Source organism: Balaenoptera acutorostrata, chromosome 2 (assembly GCF_949987535.1).
Source record: "Balaenoptera acutorostrata chromosome 2, mBalAcu1.1, whole genome shotgun sequence".
NCBI lineage: Eukaryota > Metazoa > Chordata > Mammalia > Artiodactyla > Balaenopteridae > Balaenoptera > Balaenoptera acutorostrata.
The window spans coordinates 80,695,742-80,712,634 of record NC_080065.1 but is presented as its reverse complement, the minus strand read 5'-3'; the positions used below and the strand labels follow the sequence as shown (position 1 = coordinate 80,712,634).

Sequence of the window (16,893 nt, the reverse complement as noted above, 5' to 3'; positions counted from 1 at the left end):
AAAAGGAGTTAACTATTAATACAAAAAAAAAATGAGATAAATACTAGACTTGGTTGACATTTCTAGATTATTTATGAAAGTGTTTTAGAATTCTTTTGATGGGTAACTATTTGTTTGACCTATGGAAATGATGCTGAGAAGAAGCAAACCAACCCATCAGGAGGGGCTCTGTTTTTTCCCCTTTATTTATCCTGCTTGACTCTTCTACTTAGGTTTGAAGCAAGTGATTTAAATATGTTCTTAGCTGTGTTGTATCATAGTGACCCTTTATTTAAAGGCACTTACCAGTTGACTTAGAAGACTAAGATGTGATATTTACTGTATTGAAGTACTTTGTTTCATTTCTTAATTTTTCTTGGCGGATTTATTACCCTGTGTCTACTTGTTAACTTTGGCTTTTTTACAGACGGAGGGAGCAATAGGTTACGCGTATTGGGTCTGTACAACATTGCAAGATAAAAGCAACAGAGACACGGAGCTGTACCAGTACAACATCCTCCAGATGAATGCAATTCCAGCAGCACAAGTGGTTTTGAGTAAATACACAGGTAAGGCACCTGTTATACAATGGCAAGATATGTGAATAATTGTTGAGATAATTTAAAGAATTTAAATTAATTAAATTTAAAATTAATTCCAAATTAAATATTAGCTCCTTAAGACATGAATTTGCCCTTTCCCCCCCACGGCCAAGTATTCTGCTTTTTAAACTTTACTAAAGATTTTTGAAGAGTGCTGAAAATTGTTATTACCTAATGATTCAAGGTAGAAGTGATTTCCATGATGTAGTAGGAAGCATTTTGGAGCCTAATGGTCGTGAGTTGCTGCTGTTCTAGCTCTGCTCTTTACTTTCTCTGCAGTCTTAGGCCAAGTATTTTACTTCCCTTACCTTCTGTTAATCTTGGGAAGTAGAGATAATAATACTGAGGTTGCAGAGATGTGAGAATTCAATGAGGTAATATGCTTTAAGTTCCAAACCCAGTGCCTTTAACCTCCCACTTTAACACCTGACCTTTCTTCAACATACAGGAAAAATATGTTTAGGCTTAGGAAAAGGACAGAATGATGAAATTTAATTAACCATCTATTGTAATAACTTTCTTCCTTAATAAAACTCACATTGGGTTTAGTCTCAGCTCCACCACTTAGTAGCCATGAGGAAACCTTGGGCTTATTACCAAATTGAATTTTAGTTTTCCTACCTATAATACAAGAGTGAAAGTATCTATTGCTTAGGGTTTAATGAGATGATATATACAAAATGTTATGCAGAGTACCTGGCATATCCTAGATGCTCAAGAAATGTTAGTTTCACTAGCATCTTATTTATCCCTTGACAGAATTCTAGTAAAGAAGCAAGAAGTTTACGCAGTAATATTGACAGTTGAATAATATGAAGAATCAGATAAACTGAAAAGCAGAAGAGAAAATGCCTCATCATTGTAATATGCAGGATGGTAATACTCTTCCTGAATTGAGCCTGGGGCACTTGAGTAGAAGGCAGTTCATTTATAAACATCAGCACTTCGGGACATTAAAACGTTATGCAGTGTGCCCAAATGAATGACTCTAATGAATACCTAGAGCCTCTGAGAAAGTGTATGATCAGAAATTTTATTGATAGGTTTCCTTACAGAATGGGAAACATCTGTGAAGGGTTTACATAAAGAGGTAAATTTTTAGCTTTCTGCAAAATTCAGATACCTAGCACAGCAGTCTCTGACGGTTATAAATAGCTAGGCTTTTGAGTCTGCAGTGGAGCCCTATCATATATTCATTTAACAAATTCAATTATATGTGCCTGGCCAAAAAAATATTAATTTAGAAGCAGAAAGGAGACAGGGGAGGACAAGAGAAAATGCAGATAAATCATTTGTCCTGCTGACCGTTGGCCTCAGGGTGAGAGTGGATGAAGGTTATGGGTCTCCTCTTAATTTGACTCAGTTTGGTGACCTTCTCCTTGTGTGATGACCTAAGAATTTTGCAAGAATCACTTTAACCGTGTGATTTTTACCTTATGCTTTGACAGTTAGAACCTAACCATCACATAAGATGTGATTATACTCTGCTCTGTTAAACAGTTTAAGAGATTTGAAGGCTTGCTTCCCAACACAACTTAAGTTGATCAGATGTGTTTCTTTCTCCTTTGCTCATTAGTAGATATATGATGTTTTTTGACATTAGAATTCAAAATACTACACTGAAAGTGCCCAAATCATCTTCTGTTTCTAGAGTACAATAATGCATTTTTTAAAAAATACATAGAAATTGGAACAGAACCACCAAGAGAAATTGTTGCTAAATTTAATCACAGGAAGGTTTAAGTGACTAGCCAAAGAACTGGATTTCCTTACAGTTCAAATGACTAGTTTTAACATGAGCTATGATTTCAAATTGTTATACCTTCGGGAATAAAAAAGTGTTTAAACTTTAACACATAAGTAGAAGCCATATGTAACTATAGATATTATTCAATAATTTAAAAGAGTTCTGAAATGATTACTGATATTTTATAGTCAGGGTAAAATCAGACTACTATTCTTAGCAATGCCCATGACCTCAGGAAATAATCTAGTGTTTAAAATATTGAAAAAAATTGAAAATAAAACTCATATTTTACAAACACAACCATTATGCACATGCAAAGAAAAGATATTTTTGGATTTCCAGAAAGAATTCAGAATTATGCTCCAGCTTTCACAATGTTGGGTTACTTAAATGAACATCTACAACTGAAGAAGGAAGCAGCAGATGCATACCAAAGGTAAAGGCTCCCTTTAATTGAAGTGTGGTCCTTATTTGTCAGTTGGCCTTTTTAAGATATAGTCTCATTTTCATGAAGAAGGTACTAATAAAATGTTCTGATTCTTTTCCTGATCTTTATTTATTATTATTACATTTTGTATATGAAAAGATACAGTTCTGAATTTTCAGCTATATTTTCGTTTCTATTGCTCAACCTGAGAGAAAGAGAGAAAGACAGAGACAGAGACAGAGAGAAGAAAAAATAAAAACCAAACCAAAAAACCTCTCAGGTTTTAGAAAAATCTGTCCCTTTACAGTTTGTCTCACTTTATTATTAAAGACATGTATTTATTCAGAGAAGAAATGAGATTTAAGACATGAGAAAAAATTACATGTTATTTTGAATCACTTTAATGTCTACTATATCGTATTTATTCATTCCGTAAATATTTGTTAAACTGCTATGTGTCAAGCAGTGTCCTTGGCAGTAGCAATTTAGCAGTGAATTAAAACAAACACAGGCTCAGTTCTCATGGAGCTCATGTTCTGGTGGAGGGGAGGCGCATTGTAAGCTAATAAACATCTGTGACGTTAACAATTGCTAGGAAAGAAAATCAAAGTAGAGTAAAGGGCCAGACACTAGAGAGGCAAGCAGCAAATTTGAGATAGGTTTAAGAGGTAGGTTTCCTAAGGAGGCAATTAAGGCCTGACCTGAATGAAGCGAGGCCACAAGCCATTTGGTTATCAAGGAAAGAGCATTCCAGGCAGAAGGAACAGCAAGAACAAGTGCTCTGAAGCAGGAGTGGACTTGGTATGTTGAAGAAACAAGGACAGCGTGCTTGAGTGAGATGACCAGCTGGGAGAGTGAGAGGAAATGACATCAACTTGAAGTTTTATTCTCTACAAATTAATTGATGTGTGGGGCTTCCCTGGTGGCACAGTGGTTAAGAATCCACCTGCCAATGCAGGGAACACAGGTTCGAGCCCTGGTCCGGGAAGATCCCACATGCCGTAGAGCAGCTAAGCCCGTGCGCCACAACTACTGAGCCTGCGCTCTAGAGCCCACGAGCCACAACTACTGAGCCCGCGTGCCACAACTACAGAAGCCCATGCGCCTAGAGCCTGTGCTCCGCAACAAGAGAAGCCACTGCAATGAGAAGCCCGTGCAACGCAACGAAGAGTAGCCCCCGTTCGCCACAACTAGAGAAAGCCCGCGTGCACCAACAAAGACCCAACGCAGCCAAAAAAAAAAATAATAATAATAATAATTGATCTGTGAATAAGAAAATCACTGTTGATCTCGTGAGTACTAGACGGAAAGTTAAAAGACCTGATTGCCTAACCTCTGAGGCACGTCACTGCCCTAAATCTAAGTAAACAGGTGTTTAGAAGAAGCCTTGTCAGATAATAAATAATCGAGGTGTCCCAAATGCTTTGCCATCCTTGTATGGATCTCTCTGTAGTTAAAGAAGTAATCACTAGATGGTACTGGAGGCTGTATAATCAAGAAGTTATTTTGCCAGGTGTATGTGGAGAGAGGTTTATGAAAACCCACAACTCTATTTCTTTCAACGTTACAATAAAGTTACCAATAAAGAAACTGTAGAAATTTGACAGTATACAACAGTGAGCAGGATTTTTAAACAGAGAAAACTAGGCAGCTATAGAATGCTTGCTACTTTTTTTGGTATACATTATAATCACAAATATTGTGAGTCTAACACTGGTTATACCTTTGCTTAAAATGGCAACTCCATAGTCACTTGGATATACACCACTCTTTCTTGACTGATCACCACTGTTGTTTTCTCCTTAAACAAGTATTTGAGACTTGAAATTACAAATTAGGTATAAATCTAACCACAGGTACAGTCTTTAATATGATACTGTTTCTATAATACTGTCTTTTAGACTTGTCTGGCAAATTTTTGTTTTTCATGTAACATCAGGGGCATTAAAAGCTTTTCTTGGCTATTTCTCCCTGGCTAATCTTTAACAGAAAAAAAAGAAGTCATTAAATATCCAACTCCTTTAGTTGTTGAGACATTTCCCTGCTTGCCCAAAGGGGACTGAGCATGAGAAGGTAAAAATATGGGCTGTCAGCATGTTGTTGTATTTATTCTAAGCCTCTTGGGACTCCTGATGACTCATTCCCATCTCTGAATTCATTATTGTCTAAATATCTTTCTGTATGTAGTAGGTAAAGGCACATGAAAGCACTCAATTTCCTGGCTTCCTACCTCAAACTTCTAGTATATAAATAATTTTAAGAGTGTACTATGTACTTCAAATTCTATATACTTCAAATATGTCAAAACTTTAAAACATCAACCCAGTTGTTCCCCATGTTTAGATTAAAATCTTTGGAATATTTAAAGCTCAAGTATGGTAAGTGATTTCTCTTATTAAGAGGTCACTTTTTATTATTTTCCTGACAATCTAAAATCTATTAAGTGCTTTTGCGGTACCAGTTTAATAAAATATAAATAAGCTGTTATGGAACTAGTTAAATAATTAGTAGAATTAAATGAAGAAAACAAAAATCTGTAGATTCAGTTAAGGAGGAAGAGTAAAAGAATGCTATTGCACGTAGATAATTTAAAATACCTTGTCCTTTTTTTAAAGGGCAATTTTGTTGTTACAGACTGCAGAAGACAGAGATGCTTATAATGTTACAATAAGGAATTATGGCAGATTGTTATGGTAAGCATATTTTTTCCCATTAATTCCATGAACCTAACAGGTTTTTCTGGTGAAAGCTATGGGGCTAGTGAGGTGATGACCAGTTTCCAGAGTAGTGGGTTGTGTATGAATGAGTACGATGATGACATTCCCCCAGGATACATCATTCCCACCGTACCAAGCTGTGTTAACAGTTTCCTGTCCCTGTAATGACCCCTAGCCCCAGTGTCCTTTGTGAGGACCAGGTGTAGAACTGATGGTTGTGAACTAGACAGGAGAGATAGTTACTGTTTCTAATAGTAGAAGCCTAGTTAATTGGAAGAGGATTAGATTTATTCTGATTTGACGTATATTCTTAAACTGGGGGTGGGATTAAGGGTCCAGAAACCCTTTTGAGATAGTACACAAAAATTTTTGTATGTGTGCATTTTGGGGGTGGGGAGGGAGCAATAACACTTTCTTCAGAGTCTCAAAGACTTCCGACTTCAAGAAAAAGATTGAAAAAAAAAAAATAGGTTGCAAACCAATTGTTTCAGAGGATAGAACTTGGTTCGGACAGTAGGAGTGTTAATGGGAGGAAGACTTTTGGCTCAAGTTAAGGAGGCATTCCTCAAATTGAGAGCTGCCCCAAAATTGAATGTTCCAGTTTGAAACACATTATTAGAACTATAGTTTGATATTTTGGGATTAGTACCTACATCTTTTAAGGAGCTACATAGTAGAAATTGGAGGTAGCCAGTTCGTTTCTTTTATAACCGTGTAACTGAATCATATCTATAGACAGAAAATTGTCCCTGTTTTGATTGCTTCTCCTTTTAATTCTTTTAAATTGTTGTGTTTAGGAGTTGATAGAGCTCTGTTAGTTCCAAGATTTTGTTGTAAGAAACTGTATGGAGCAAAGTATCTGTTCTCTTTAGTTAGATGTTTCATATAGTGTAACTGTTTTAGAAGAAAATTTATACCTCCCATTGAAAATAGGTCATCTGATTTCTTTTTAATTTGTTTTTATTATAAAATATGTTAAACATGCAAAACACAGCAGTAGAGTATGGAGCATAATTTAATGAATAGTCACCATTCAGATATAACAGATCTTAAAATTCTGTTATAGGTTTCAGGTTTCTTTTTCAAAAAAAAAGTTACAAATAAAGTTGAAGCCCCTTGTGCCCTTCTCTAGTTCAATTCTTTTTCTCTACAAAAGTTATCAAATGTTTGAAGATAGTGTTCATTAAAAAAATACTTTAAAAATACATGTATGTATCCATAAACAATCTAAGGTAGTCCTCTTCCCTTCATTAAATATTTATCAAAATTTGAGTTAATAGATTTTTAAATTCTTTCACCTTCATAAAATTAATTTTAGAAGCAAATATTGCCTGTATTTTTAGCTCCCACCCACACCTCCAAGATTAAAAAGATTTTATGAAAAGATTTCTAATAACACATTAAAAATAGAAGCAGTTTCTGATTATAGTGATAGATACCAGAAATCAGAGTCTCAAAGGTACAGTGAGTCTGTTCCAGGTGGTGGCAGCTTCTCTTCATTTTTAAGTAAACAAGACACGTTTTTTTATTTTGTTGTTATTAAAAAGCATTCTACTTTAGTATCATGTATAACAATTTTTACTTTTATTCCTATTAAATACAGAAAAGATAATGTATAGTTTTGTCTGTGGGATTTTAGTGTATCTATATGCCCTCCAAAAAAAATGGATGTGCACATAAACAGTTTACACAAAGGCTGGGTTTGGTTATGAGTTGCTAAGCTTGTCAAAGATGCTCATAGGGTAATATTTAACTAATATATTAAGCTTAAAAAATTAGAGTTCTGTATCAAAGTCAACTTGAAATTATTTTTATAACAGTTTAATTCAAGTTTGTTAAAAAAAAAAAGACTGTAATTCAGCAGAACTGTTCATTTTCACACATAATTTAAAAGAAAAGTGTGAAGTTAAATCCCCCTAGTGCATCCTGTTGGAAATAAGTGATATGCCTTCTATTTTAATAAAAGGCTTTTCTACAGCTTTAACACTGATAGATGAAGTAGGTTAAGTTGTTAAAAGAGCTTTAGTATAATAATATTTCTGAATTTTCATGATATAAGCCAAAATGATTTTTGATATTAAAAGTAAGTTATGTTTTGCTTCTTAGCTCTATTGGTGAATATGATAAAGCTATCCAGGCTTTTAAGTCAACACCCCTTGAGGAGTTAGAAGACATCATAGGTTTTGGATTGGCTTTATTTATGAAGGGTCTGTATAAAGAGAGCAGCAAAGGTAAGTGCATTGCTTAAAGCTAAAGGATACTTTCTACTTTTCCAGAGCTGAGAAGAATTTAATCATGATGAGCTTACATACAGAAAGATGTAATATTAAGATGGGGGTAGGGGTTGTAGTGTTTATTAAAAATCTGACTAAAAGTCAGGAACGTTAAGAGGTACTTTTTCACTGTTCCTTCCTTTAGTACATTATTATGGTGAATAGTCCTTTTAGCAGTGTTACGAACTGAATGTTATCTTTATTATTTAGATGAGGAAACAGACCCAAGATCACTTAGGGTACATGTATAAGGTAGCATTTGAAAGCAAGTATTTACTACTACACCGTGTTTCAATGTATATTTCTGATAAATGAAGGCCTCAACCATTGTTAGTAATAATAAATTTTGGTTTCTCCAAAAATGCTTATTGAGTGCATTTTCACATATATGGCCCAGCCTATGTGTGTGCAGCTCATTTTAAGTACTGCTTAATGGAGTTGCTGGTCTGTACATGGGAATGTGGGTGATACCTCAGTGGCTGTAGACCTCCACTTCTTTTGAAGATACTGATTCAAACCTGTCTATAGATTCTAAAGAAGAAAATTGAGAAATATCACATAATAACCCGAATGATATTCCTAGAATCACCTTGGAACAGCTAAACCAAGTTAGATATTCTGTATTTTTATTCCATTCACTTGAGAGCAAGGGAACAATAAGATGTAATTTTAGTTAGACCCTTCTAAAAAATAGGATTAGGAAAGGAAAAATCCCACCATTTGTCAGTCAGGATTGCTTTTATATTGTTTTGTTTTTGTTTCCAACTCTATGTAACAGCCTATGAGAGAGCCTTGTCTACTGTTGAATCAGAGCAAGACAAAGCTCATGTCTTGACAGCTCTGGCAATAGCAGAGTATAAACAAGGAAAAATGGACGTAGCCAAGGCATTGTTATTTAAATGGTATGTATAGTTGACATCAACACTCGACATGACCAGATACTTAAATATTGGGTTAAAATTTGGAGGAACGTAAAATGAAGTTCTTAATGTTTCAGGAACATTTTTGTGAACAACAGGGATTGGGCCCACCTGGTTTTGAACTGATAGTCACAGGTGGAGCTAGAGATCATGGCTTAATTCTTAATTCTGGATTCATCCAATCCTTCAAAACCATCCTATACTCTGTGTGTATTATTTATTTTTTTAAAACAGTAATTGATCATCTCATCTCTTAGGATCATAAAATTTTAATGAAGGCAGTCATTAACTGGCTTGTTTTTGGCCCCGTAAGTTTCCAAAGAGACTTTTTTTCCTCTTTCCTATTCAGGTTAACCTGATAAAGTTCATTTAAAGTTGAGTCTTTAAAAATGTGTATATACACCAATATAAATTGTAACTGTTTCTTTATTTTTGGGATAATTTAATAAAATAACAGTCTCTGATATCTGTGATTACTTATATGGTTTTTTTTTTAATAATTTATTTTATTTTATTTTTGGCTGCGTTGGGTCTTGGTTGTTGCGTGTGGGCTTTTCTCTGGTTGCAGTGAGCAGGGGGCTACTCTTCATTGCGGTGTGCAGGCTTCTTTTTCTTTTTTTTAATTTTTGAATTTTATTGTATTTATTTTTTTATACAGCAGGTTCTTATTAGTCATCAGTTTTATACACATCAGTGTATACATGTCAATCCCAATTGCCCAATTCATCACACCACCATCCCCACACCCCTGCTGCTTCCCCCGCTTGCTGTCCATACGTTTGTTCTCTACATCTGTGTCTCAGTTTCTGCCCTGCAAACCGGTTCATCTGTACCATTTTTCTAGGTTCCACATATGTGCGTTAATATACGTTATTTGTTTTTCTCTTTCTGACTTACTTCACTCTGTATGACAGTCTCTAGATCCATCCACGTCTTAACAAATGACCCAATTTCGTTCCTTTTTATGGCTGAGTACTATTCCATTCTATATATGTACCACATCTTCTTTATCAATTCGTCTGTTGCTGGACATTTAGGTTGCTTCCATGACCTGGCTATAAATAGTAAATAGTAAATAGTGCTGCAGTAAATAGTGCTGCAGTGAACATTGGGGCACATGTGTCTTTTTGAATTATGGTTTTCTCTGGGTATATGCCCAGTAGTGGGATTGCTGGATCATATGGTAATTCTATTTTTAGTTTTTTAAGGAACCTCCATACTGTTCTCCATAGTGGTTGTATCAATTTACATTCCCACCAGCAGTGCAAGAGGGTTCCCTTTTCTCCACACTCTCTCCAGCATTTGTTGTTTGTAGATTTTCTGATGATACCCATTCTAACTGGTGTGAGGTGATACCTCATTGTAGTTTTGATTTGCATTTCTCTAATAATTAGTGATGTTGAGCAGCTTTTCATGTGCTTCTTGGCCATCTGTATGTCTTCTTTGGAGAAATGTCTATTTAGGTCTTCTGTCCATTTTTGGATTGGGTTGTTTGTTTCTTTAATATTGAGCTGCATGAGCTGTTTATATATTTTGAAGATTAAGCCTTTGTCTGTTGATTCGTTTGCAAATATTTTCTCCCATTCTGAGGGTTGTCTTTTTGTCTTGTTTATGGTTTCCTTTGCTGTGCAAAAGCTTTGAAGTTTCATTAGGTCCCATTTGTTTATTTTTGTTTTTATTTCCATTACTCTAGGAGGTGGATCAAAAAAGATCTTGCTGTGATTTATGTTAAAGAGTGTTCTTCCTCTGTTTTCCTCTAAGAGTTTTATAGTGTCCGGTCTTACATTTAGGTCTCTAATCCATTTTGAGTTTATTTTTGTGTGTGGTGTTAGGGAGTGTTCTAATTTCATTCTTTTACATGTAGCTGTCCAGTTTTCCCAGCACCACTTATTGAAGAGACTGTCTTTTCTCCATTGTATATCCTGGCTCCTTTGTCATAGATTAGTTGACCATAGGTGTGTGGGTTTATCTCTGGGCTTTCTATCTTGTTCCATTGATCTGTGTTTCTGTTTTTGTGCTAGTACCATATTGTCTTGATTACTGTAGCTTTATAGTAAAGTCTGAAGTCAGGGAGTCTGATTCCTCCAGCTCCGTTTTTTCCCCTCAAGACTGGCTATTCGGGATCTTTTGTGTCTCCATACAAATTTTAAGATTTTTTGTTCTAGTTCCGTAAAAAATGCCATTAGTAATTTGATAGGGATTGCGTTGAATCTGTAGATTGCTTTGGTTAGTATAGTCATTTTCACAATATTGAATCTTCCAATCCAAGAACATGGTATATCTCTCCATCTGTTGGTATCATCTTTCATTTCTTTCATCAGTGTCTTATAGTTTTCTGCATACAGGTCTTCTGTCTCCCTAGGTAGGTTTATTCCTAGGTATTTTATTCTTTTTGTTGCAATGGTAAATGGGAGTGTTTCCTTAATTTCTCTTTCAGATTTTTCATCCTTAGTGTATAGGAATGCAAGAGATTTCTGTGCATTAATTTTGTATCCTGCAATTTTACTAGATTCACTGATTAGCTCTAGTAGTTTTCTGGTGGCATCTTTAGGATTCTCTACGTATAGTATCATGTCATCTGCAAACAGTGACAGTTTTACTTCTTTTCTGATTTGGATTCCTTTTATTTCTTTTTCTTCTCTGATTGCTGTGGCTAGGACTTCCAAAACTATTTTGGATAATAGTGGCGAGAGTGGACATCCTTGTCTTGTTCCAGATCTTAGAGGAAATGCTTTCAGTTTTTCACCGTTGAGAATGATGTTTGCTGTGGGTTTGTCATATATGGCCTTTATTATGTTGAGGTAGGTTCCCTCTATGCCCACTTTCTGGAGAGTATTTATCATAAATGGGTGTTGAATTTTGTCAAAAGCTCTTTCTGCATCTATGGAGATGATCATATGGTTTTTATTCTTCAGTTGTTAATATGGTGTATCACATTGATTGATTTGCCTATATTGAAGAATCCTTGCATCCCTGGGATAAATCCCACTTGATCATGGTGTATGATCCTTTTAATGTGTTGTTGGATTCTGTTTGCTAGTATTTTGTTGAAGATTTTTGCATCTATATTCATCAGTGATATTGGTCTGTAATTTTCTTTTTTTGTAGCATCTTTGTCTGGTTTTGGTATCAGGATGATGGTGGCCTCATAGAATGAGTTTGGGAGTGTTCCTTCCTTTGCAATTTTTTGGAAGAGTTTGAGAAGGATGGGTGTTAGCTCTTCTCTAAATGTTTGATAGAATTCACCTGTGAAGCCATCTGGTCCTGGACTTTTGTTTGTTGGAAGATTTTTAATCACAGTTTCAATTTCATTACTTGTGATTGGTCTGTTCATATTTTCTGTTTCTTCCTGGTTCAGTCTTGGAAGGTTATACCTTTCTAAGAATTTGTCCATTTCTTCCAGGTTGTCCATTTTATTGGCATAGAGTTGCTTGTAGTAGTCTCTTAGGATGCTTTGTATTTCTGCGGTGTCTGTTGTAACTTCTCCTTTTTCATTTCTGATTTTATTGATTTGAGTCCTCTCCCTCTTTTTCTTGATGAGTCTGGCTAATGGCTTATCAATTTTGTTTATCTTCTCAAAGAACCAGGTTTTAGTTTTATTGATCTTTGCTATTGTTTTCTTTGTTTCTATTTCATTTATTTCTGCTCTGATCTTTATGATTTCTTTCCTTCTGCTAACTTTGGGTTTTGTTTGTTCTTCTTTCTCTAGTTCCTTTAGGTGTAAGGTTAGATTGTTTATTTGAGATTTTTCTTGTTTCTTGAGGTAGGCTTGTATAGCTAAAAATGTCCCTCTTAGAACTGCTTCTGCTGCATCCCATAGGTTTTGGATCGTTGTGTTTTCATTGTCATTTGTCTCTAGGTATTTTTTGATTTCCTCTTCGATTTCTTCAGTGATCTCTTGGTTATTTAGTAACGTATTGTTCAGCCTCCATGTGTTTGTGTTTTTTATGTTTTTTTTCCCTGTAATTGATTTCTAATCTCATAGCGTTGTGGTCAGAAAAGATGCTTGATATGGTTTCAATTTTCTTAAATTTACTGAGGCTTGATTTGTGACCCAAGGTGTGATCTGTCCTGGAAAATGTTCCGTGCGCACTTGAGAAGAAAGTGTAATCTGCTGTTTTTGGATAGAATGTCCTATAAATACCAATTAAATCTATCTGGTCTACTGTGTCATTTAAAGCTTGTGTTTCCTTATTTATTTTCATTTTGGATGATTTGTCCATTGGTGTAAGTGCGGTGTTAAAGTCCCCCACTACTCTTGTGTTACTGTCGATTTCCTCTTTTATAGCTGTTAGCAGTTGCCTTATGTATTCAGATGCTCCTATGTTGGGTGCATATATATTTATAATTGTTACATCTTCTTCTTGGATTGATCCCTTGATCATTATGTAGTGTCCTTCCTTGTCTCTTGTAACATTCTTTAGTTTAAAGTCTATTTTATCTGATATGAATATTGCTACTCCAGCTTTCTTTTGATTTCCATTTGCATGGAATATCTTTTTCCATCCCCTCACTTTAGTCTGAATGTGTCCCTAGGTCTGAAGTGGTTCTCTTGTAGACAGCATATATATGGGTCTTGTTTTTTTATCCATTCAGCAAGCCTGTGTCTTTTGGTTGGAGCATTCAATCCATTCACGTTTAAGGTAATTATTGATATGTATGTTCCTATGACCATTTTCTTAATGGTTTTGTGTTTGTTTTTGTAGGTCCTTTTCTTCTCTTGTGTTTCCCACGTAGAGAAGTTCCTTTAGCATTTGTTGTAGAGCTGGTTTGGTGGTGCTGAATTCTCTTAGCTTTTGCTTGTCTGTAAAGCTTTTGATTTCTCCATCGAGTCTGAATGAGATCCTTACCAGGTAGAGTAATCTTGGTTGTAGGTTCTTCCCTTTCATCACTTTAAGTATATCATGCCACTCCGTTTGGCTTGTAGAGTTTCTGCTGAGAAATCAGCTGTTAACATTATGGGAGTTCCCTTGTATGTCATTTTTCCCTTGTTGCTTTCAATAATTTTTCTTTGTCTTTAATTTTTGCCAATTTGATTACTCTGTCTTGGCGTGTTTCTCCTTGGGTTTATCCTGTATGGGACTCTCTGCGCTTCTTGAACCTGGGTGGCTATTTCCTTTCCCACGTTAGGGAAGTTTTCGACTATAATCTCTTCAAATATTTTCTCTGGTCCTTCCTCTCTCTCTTCTCCTTCTGGGACCCCTATAATGCGAATGTTGTTGCGTTTAATGTTGTCCCAGAGATCTCTTAGGCTGTGTTCATTTCTTTTCATTCTTTTTTCTTTAGTCTGTTCCACAGCAGTGAATTCAACCATTCTGTCTTCCAGGTCACTTATCTGTTCTTCTGCCTCAGTTATTCTGCTATTGATTCCTTCTAGTGTACTTTTCATTTCAGTTATTGTATTGTTCATCTCTGTTTGTTTGTTCTTTAATTCTTCTAGGTCTTTGTTAAACATTTCTTGCATCTTCTCAATCTTTGCCTCCATTCTTTTTCCGAGGTCCTGGATCATCTTCACTATGATTATTCTGAATTCTTTTCCTGTAAGGTTGCCTATCTTCACTTCATTTAGTTGTTTTTCTGGGGTTTTATCTTGTTCCTTCATCTGGTACATAGCTCTCTGCCTTTTCATCCTGTCTATCTTTCTGTGAATGTGGTTTTTGTTCCACAGGCTGCAGGATTGTAGTTCTTCTTGCTTCTGCTGTCTGCCCTCTGGTGGATGAGGCTATCTAAGAGGCTTATGCAGGTTTCCTGATGGGAGGGACCGGTGGTGGGTAGAACTGACTGTTGCTCTGGTGGGCAGAGCTCAGTAAAATTTTAATGCACTTGACTGCTGATGGGTGTAGCTGGCTTCCCTCCCTGTTGGTTGTTTGGCCTGAGGCAACCCAACACTGGAGCCTATCCGGGCTCTTTGGTGGGGCTAATGGCAGACTCTGGGAGGGCTCATGCCAAGGAGTACTTCCCAGAACTTATGCTGCCAGTGTCTTTGTCCCCTCGGTGAGCCACAGCCACCCCCCGTCTCTGCAGGAGACCCCCCAACACTAGCAGGTAGGTCTGGTTCAGTCTCCCCTGTGGTCACTGCTCCTTCCCCTGGGTCCCGATGCGCACACTACTTTGTGTGTGTCCTCCAAGAGTGGAGTCTCTGTTTCCCCCAGTTCTGTTGAAGTCCTGCAATTAAATCCCAGTAGCCTTCAAAGTCTGATTTTCTAGGAATTCTTCCTCCCGTTGCCGGACCCCCAGGTTGGGAAGCCTGACGTGGGGCTCAGAACCTTCACTCCAGTGGGTGGACTTCTGTGGTATAAGTGTTCTCCAGTCTGTGAGTCACCCACCCAGCAGTTATGGGATTTGATTTTACTGTGATTGTGTCCCTCCTCCTGTCTCATTGTGGCTTCTCCTTTGTCTTTGGATGTGGGGTATCTTTTTTGGTGAGTTCCAGTGTCTTCCTGTAGATGATTGTCCAGCAGCTAGGTGTGATTCTGGTGTTCTCGCAAGAGGGAGTGAGAGTACGTCCTTCTACTCCGCCATCTTTGTTCCGATCTCTGCAGGCTTCTTATTGGAGTGACTTCTCTAGTTGTGCAGCATAGGCTCTAGGCACATGGGCTTCATAGTCGTGGCACGCGGGCTCTAGAGCACAGGCTCAGTTGTTATGGCACACGGGCTTAGTTGCTCTGCAGCATGTGGGATCTTCCCGGACCAGGGCTCGAACCCATGACCGCTGCATTGGCAGGTAGTTTCCTAACCACTGCGCCACCAGGGAGGCCATATATGGTATTTTTTGACTTTTCGAAATTTTTTGTGTGGGGGGAAAGTTGACCTTAATTCCTTAAAAAGCAGGAGGTGATTAATGGTTGCTATTGGACAGTAGTTATCAATTAGTGCTCTGTTGGCATTTTCAGTGGTACTGATCTTCATAGTACAGAATTGTTTCCCCCATTGCAGGAAGATCTTATCCCTGTCCCCCATCTGTTAGATGCTAACAGCCCTCCTCAATCATTGTGAAAACCAAAGAAGTGCCTCCACATCTCCAAATTATGCTCCCGTGCCAAAGGTTAGGGGGATGGAGTTGACTAGATGGTACTAGTTGAGAATGACTTCCATAGGATAAGCTTTGGTTTTGTTTATTTGTGGTGATACTTTTGTTCCATCCTGATTAAGGTAATTTTCTTGTATAATAAGTAAGCAGTTCTTTCTCCTCCTCTTAGCTATTTTGAGAAAACCAATCAGGATTTTAAAAATCTTGTCACTTTACATGGATATACTCATGTAATGTGAATATATGTTCAGAAAATCCAAATTTGCAAATAGCTTGAGAAAAAGAATCATAGATGCTAATATGTTGCTTCAGTAATCAAGAGCAAATGTAACACCAAATTAGTTATGATTAGATTAATCTTGGGTTACTGTTTAAAACAGTAAATGAAACTGTTTTGAACATTAGTAGAAGTGGGGGAAAATAGAAGAATATTTTCTTATTCTTTTCTCCGCTTATGAGGGAAAACCTTTACCTCCTTTTCTGCGTTGTTGGATCCAGGGCTAGGTATTTTATCTGATCTATGTTTTTTTCTTTGTTTTTGGTTCTCTGCATGTCATCTTTCAAACTGAACACTGCAAACTGCTCCCTTTCCTGCCCCTTTGCATTCTTTTCTTTGACCTCCTTTCTATGAATAATTCAGTTACCCGTTCTTTATTGATCTTGTTTGGCATTCTTATGTTGGGGACAAAGCAGTGTCCTCGGTGCTTAGGGGGAGTGTGAATAAGTTCAATACATAAGGGGAAAAAATCTGGTTACCAGCATCGTAGAATTTATGATATAAATAACTACATGTAAAATTCTAGCACATGGTACAGGACAACATGCAGGTACCGTGCATTCAGCATGTGTTAGCTTAATGGGATGTAGTCATTTCAGTAATAATTTAGATTTTGTATTTTTTTTTTTTTTGGGCTGCATTGGGTCTTCGTTGCTGTGCGCGGGCTTTCTCTAGTTGTGGTGAGCAGGGGCTACTCTTTGTTGCGGTGCATGGGCTTCTCATTTGTGGTGGCTTCTCTTATTGCAGAGCACAGGCTCTAGGTGTGTGGGCTTCAGTAGTTGCAGCATGCGGGCTCAGTAGTTGTGGCTCGTGGGCTCTAGAGTGCAGGCTCAGTAGTTGTGGTGCACGGGCTTAGTTGCTCTGCAGCATGTGGGATCTTCCCGGACCAGGGCTCAAACCCGTGTCCCCTGCATTAGCACG

General features: G+C 37.0%; 1 protein-coding gene across 7 annotated transcripts in view; it reads left to right on the top strand.

The window, feature by feature from the left end:
- SKIC3 (SKI3 subunit of superkiller complex) overlaps positions 1–16,893 on the top strand; it is a 144,852-nt gene that overhangs the window by 102,357 nt on the left and 25,602 nt on the right. For all 7 annotated transcript variants that reach the window (XM_007197454.2, XM_007197457.2, XM_007197453.2 and 4 more), the window contains 5 exons: positions 407–548; positions 2,671–2,764; positions 5,371–5,448; positions 7,579–7,703; positions 8,524–8,647. In XM_007197454.2, the coding sequence (XP_007197516.2) occupies positions 407–548; positions 2,671–2,764; positions 5,371–5,448; positions 7,579–7,703; positions 8,524–8,647 (563 nt within the window). The remainder of the gene's footprint in view (positions 1–406; positions 549–2,670; positions 2,765–5,370; positions 5,449–7,578; positions 7,704–8,523; positions 8,648–16,893) is intronic.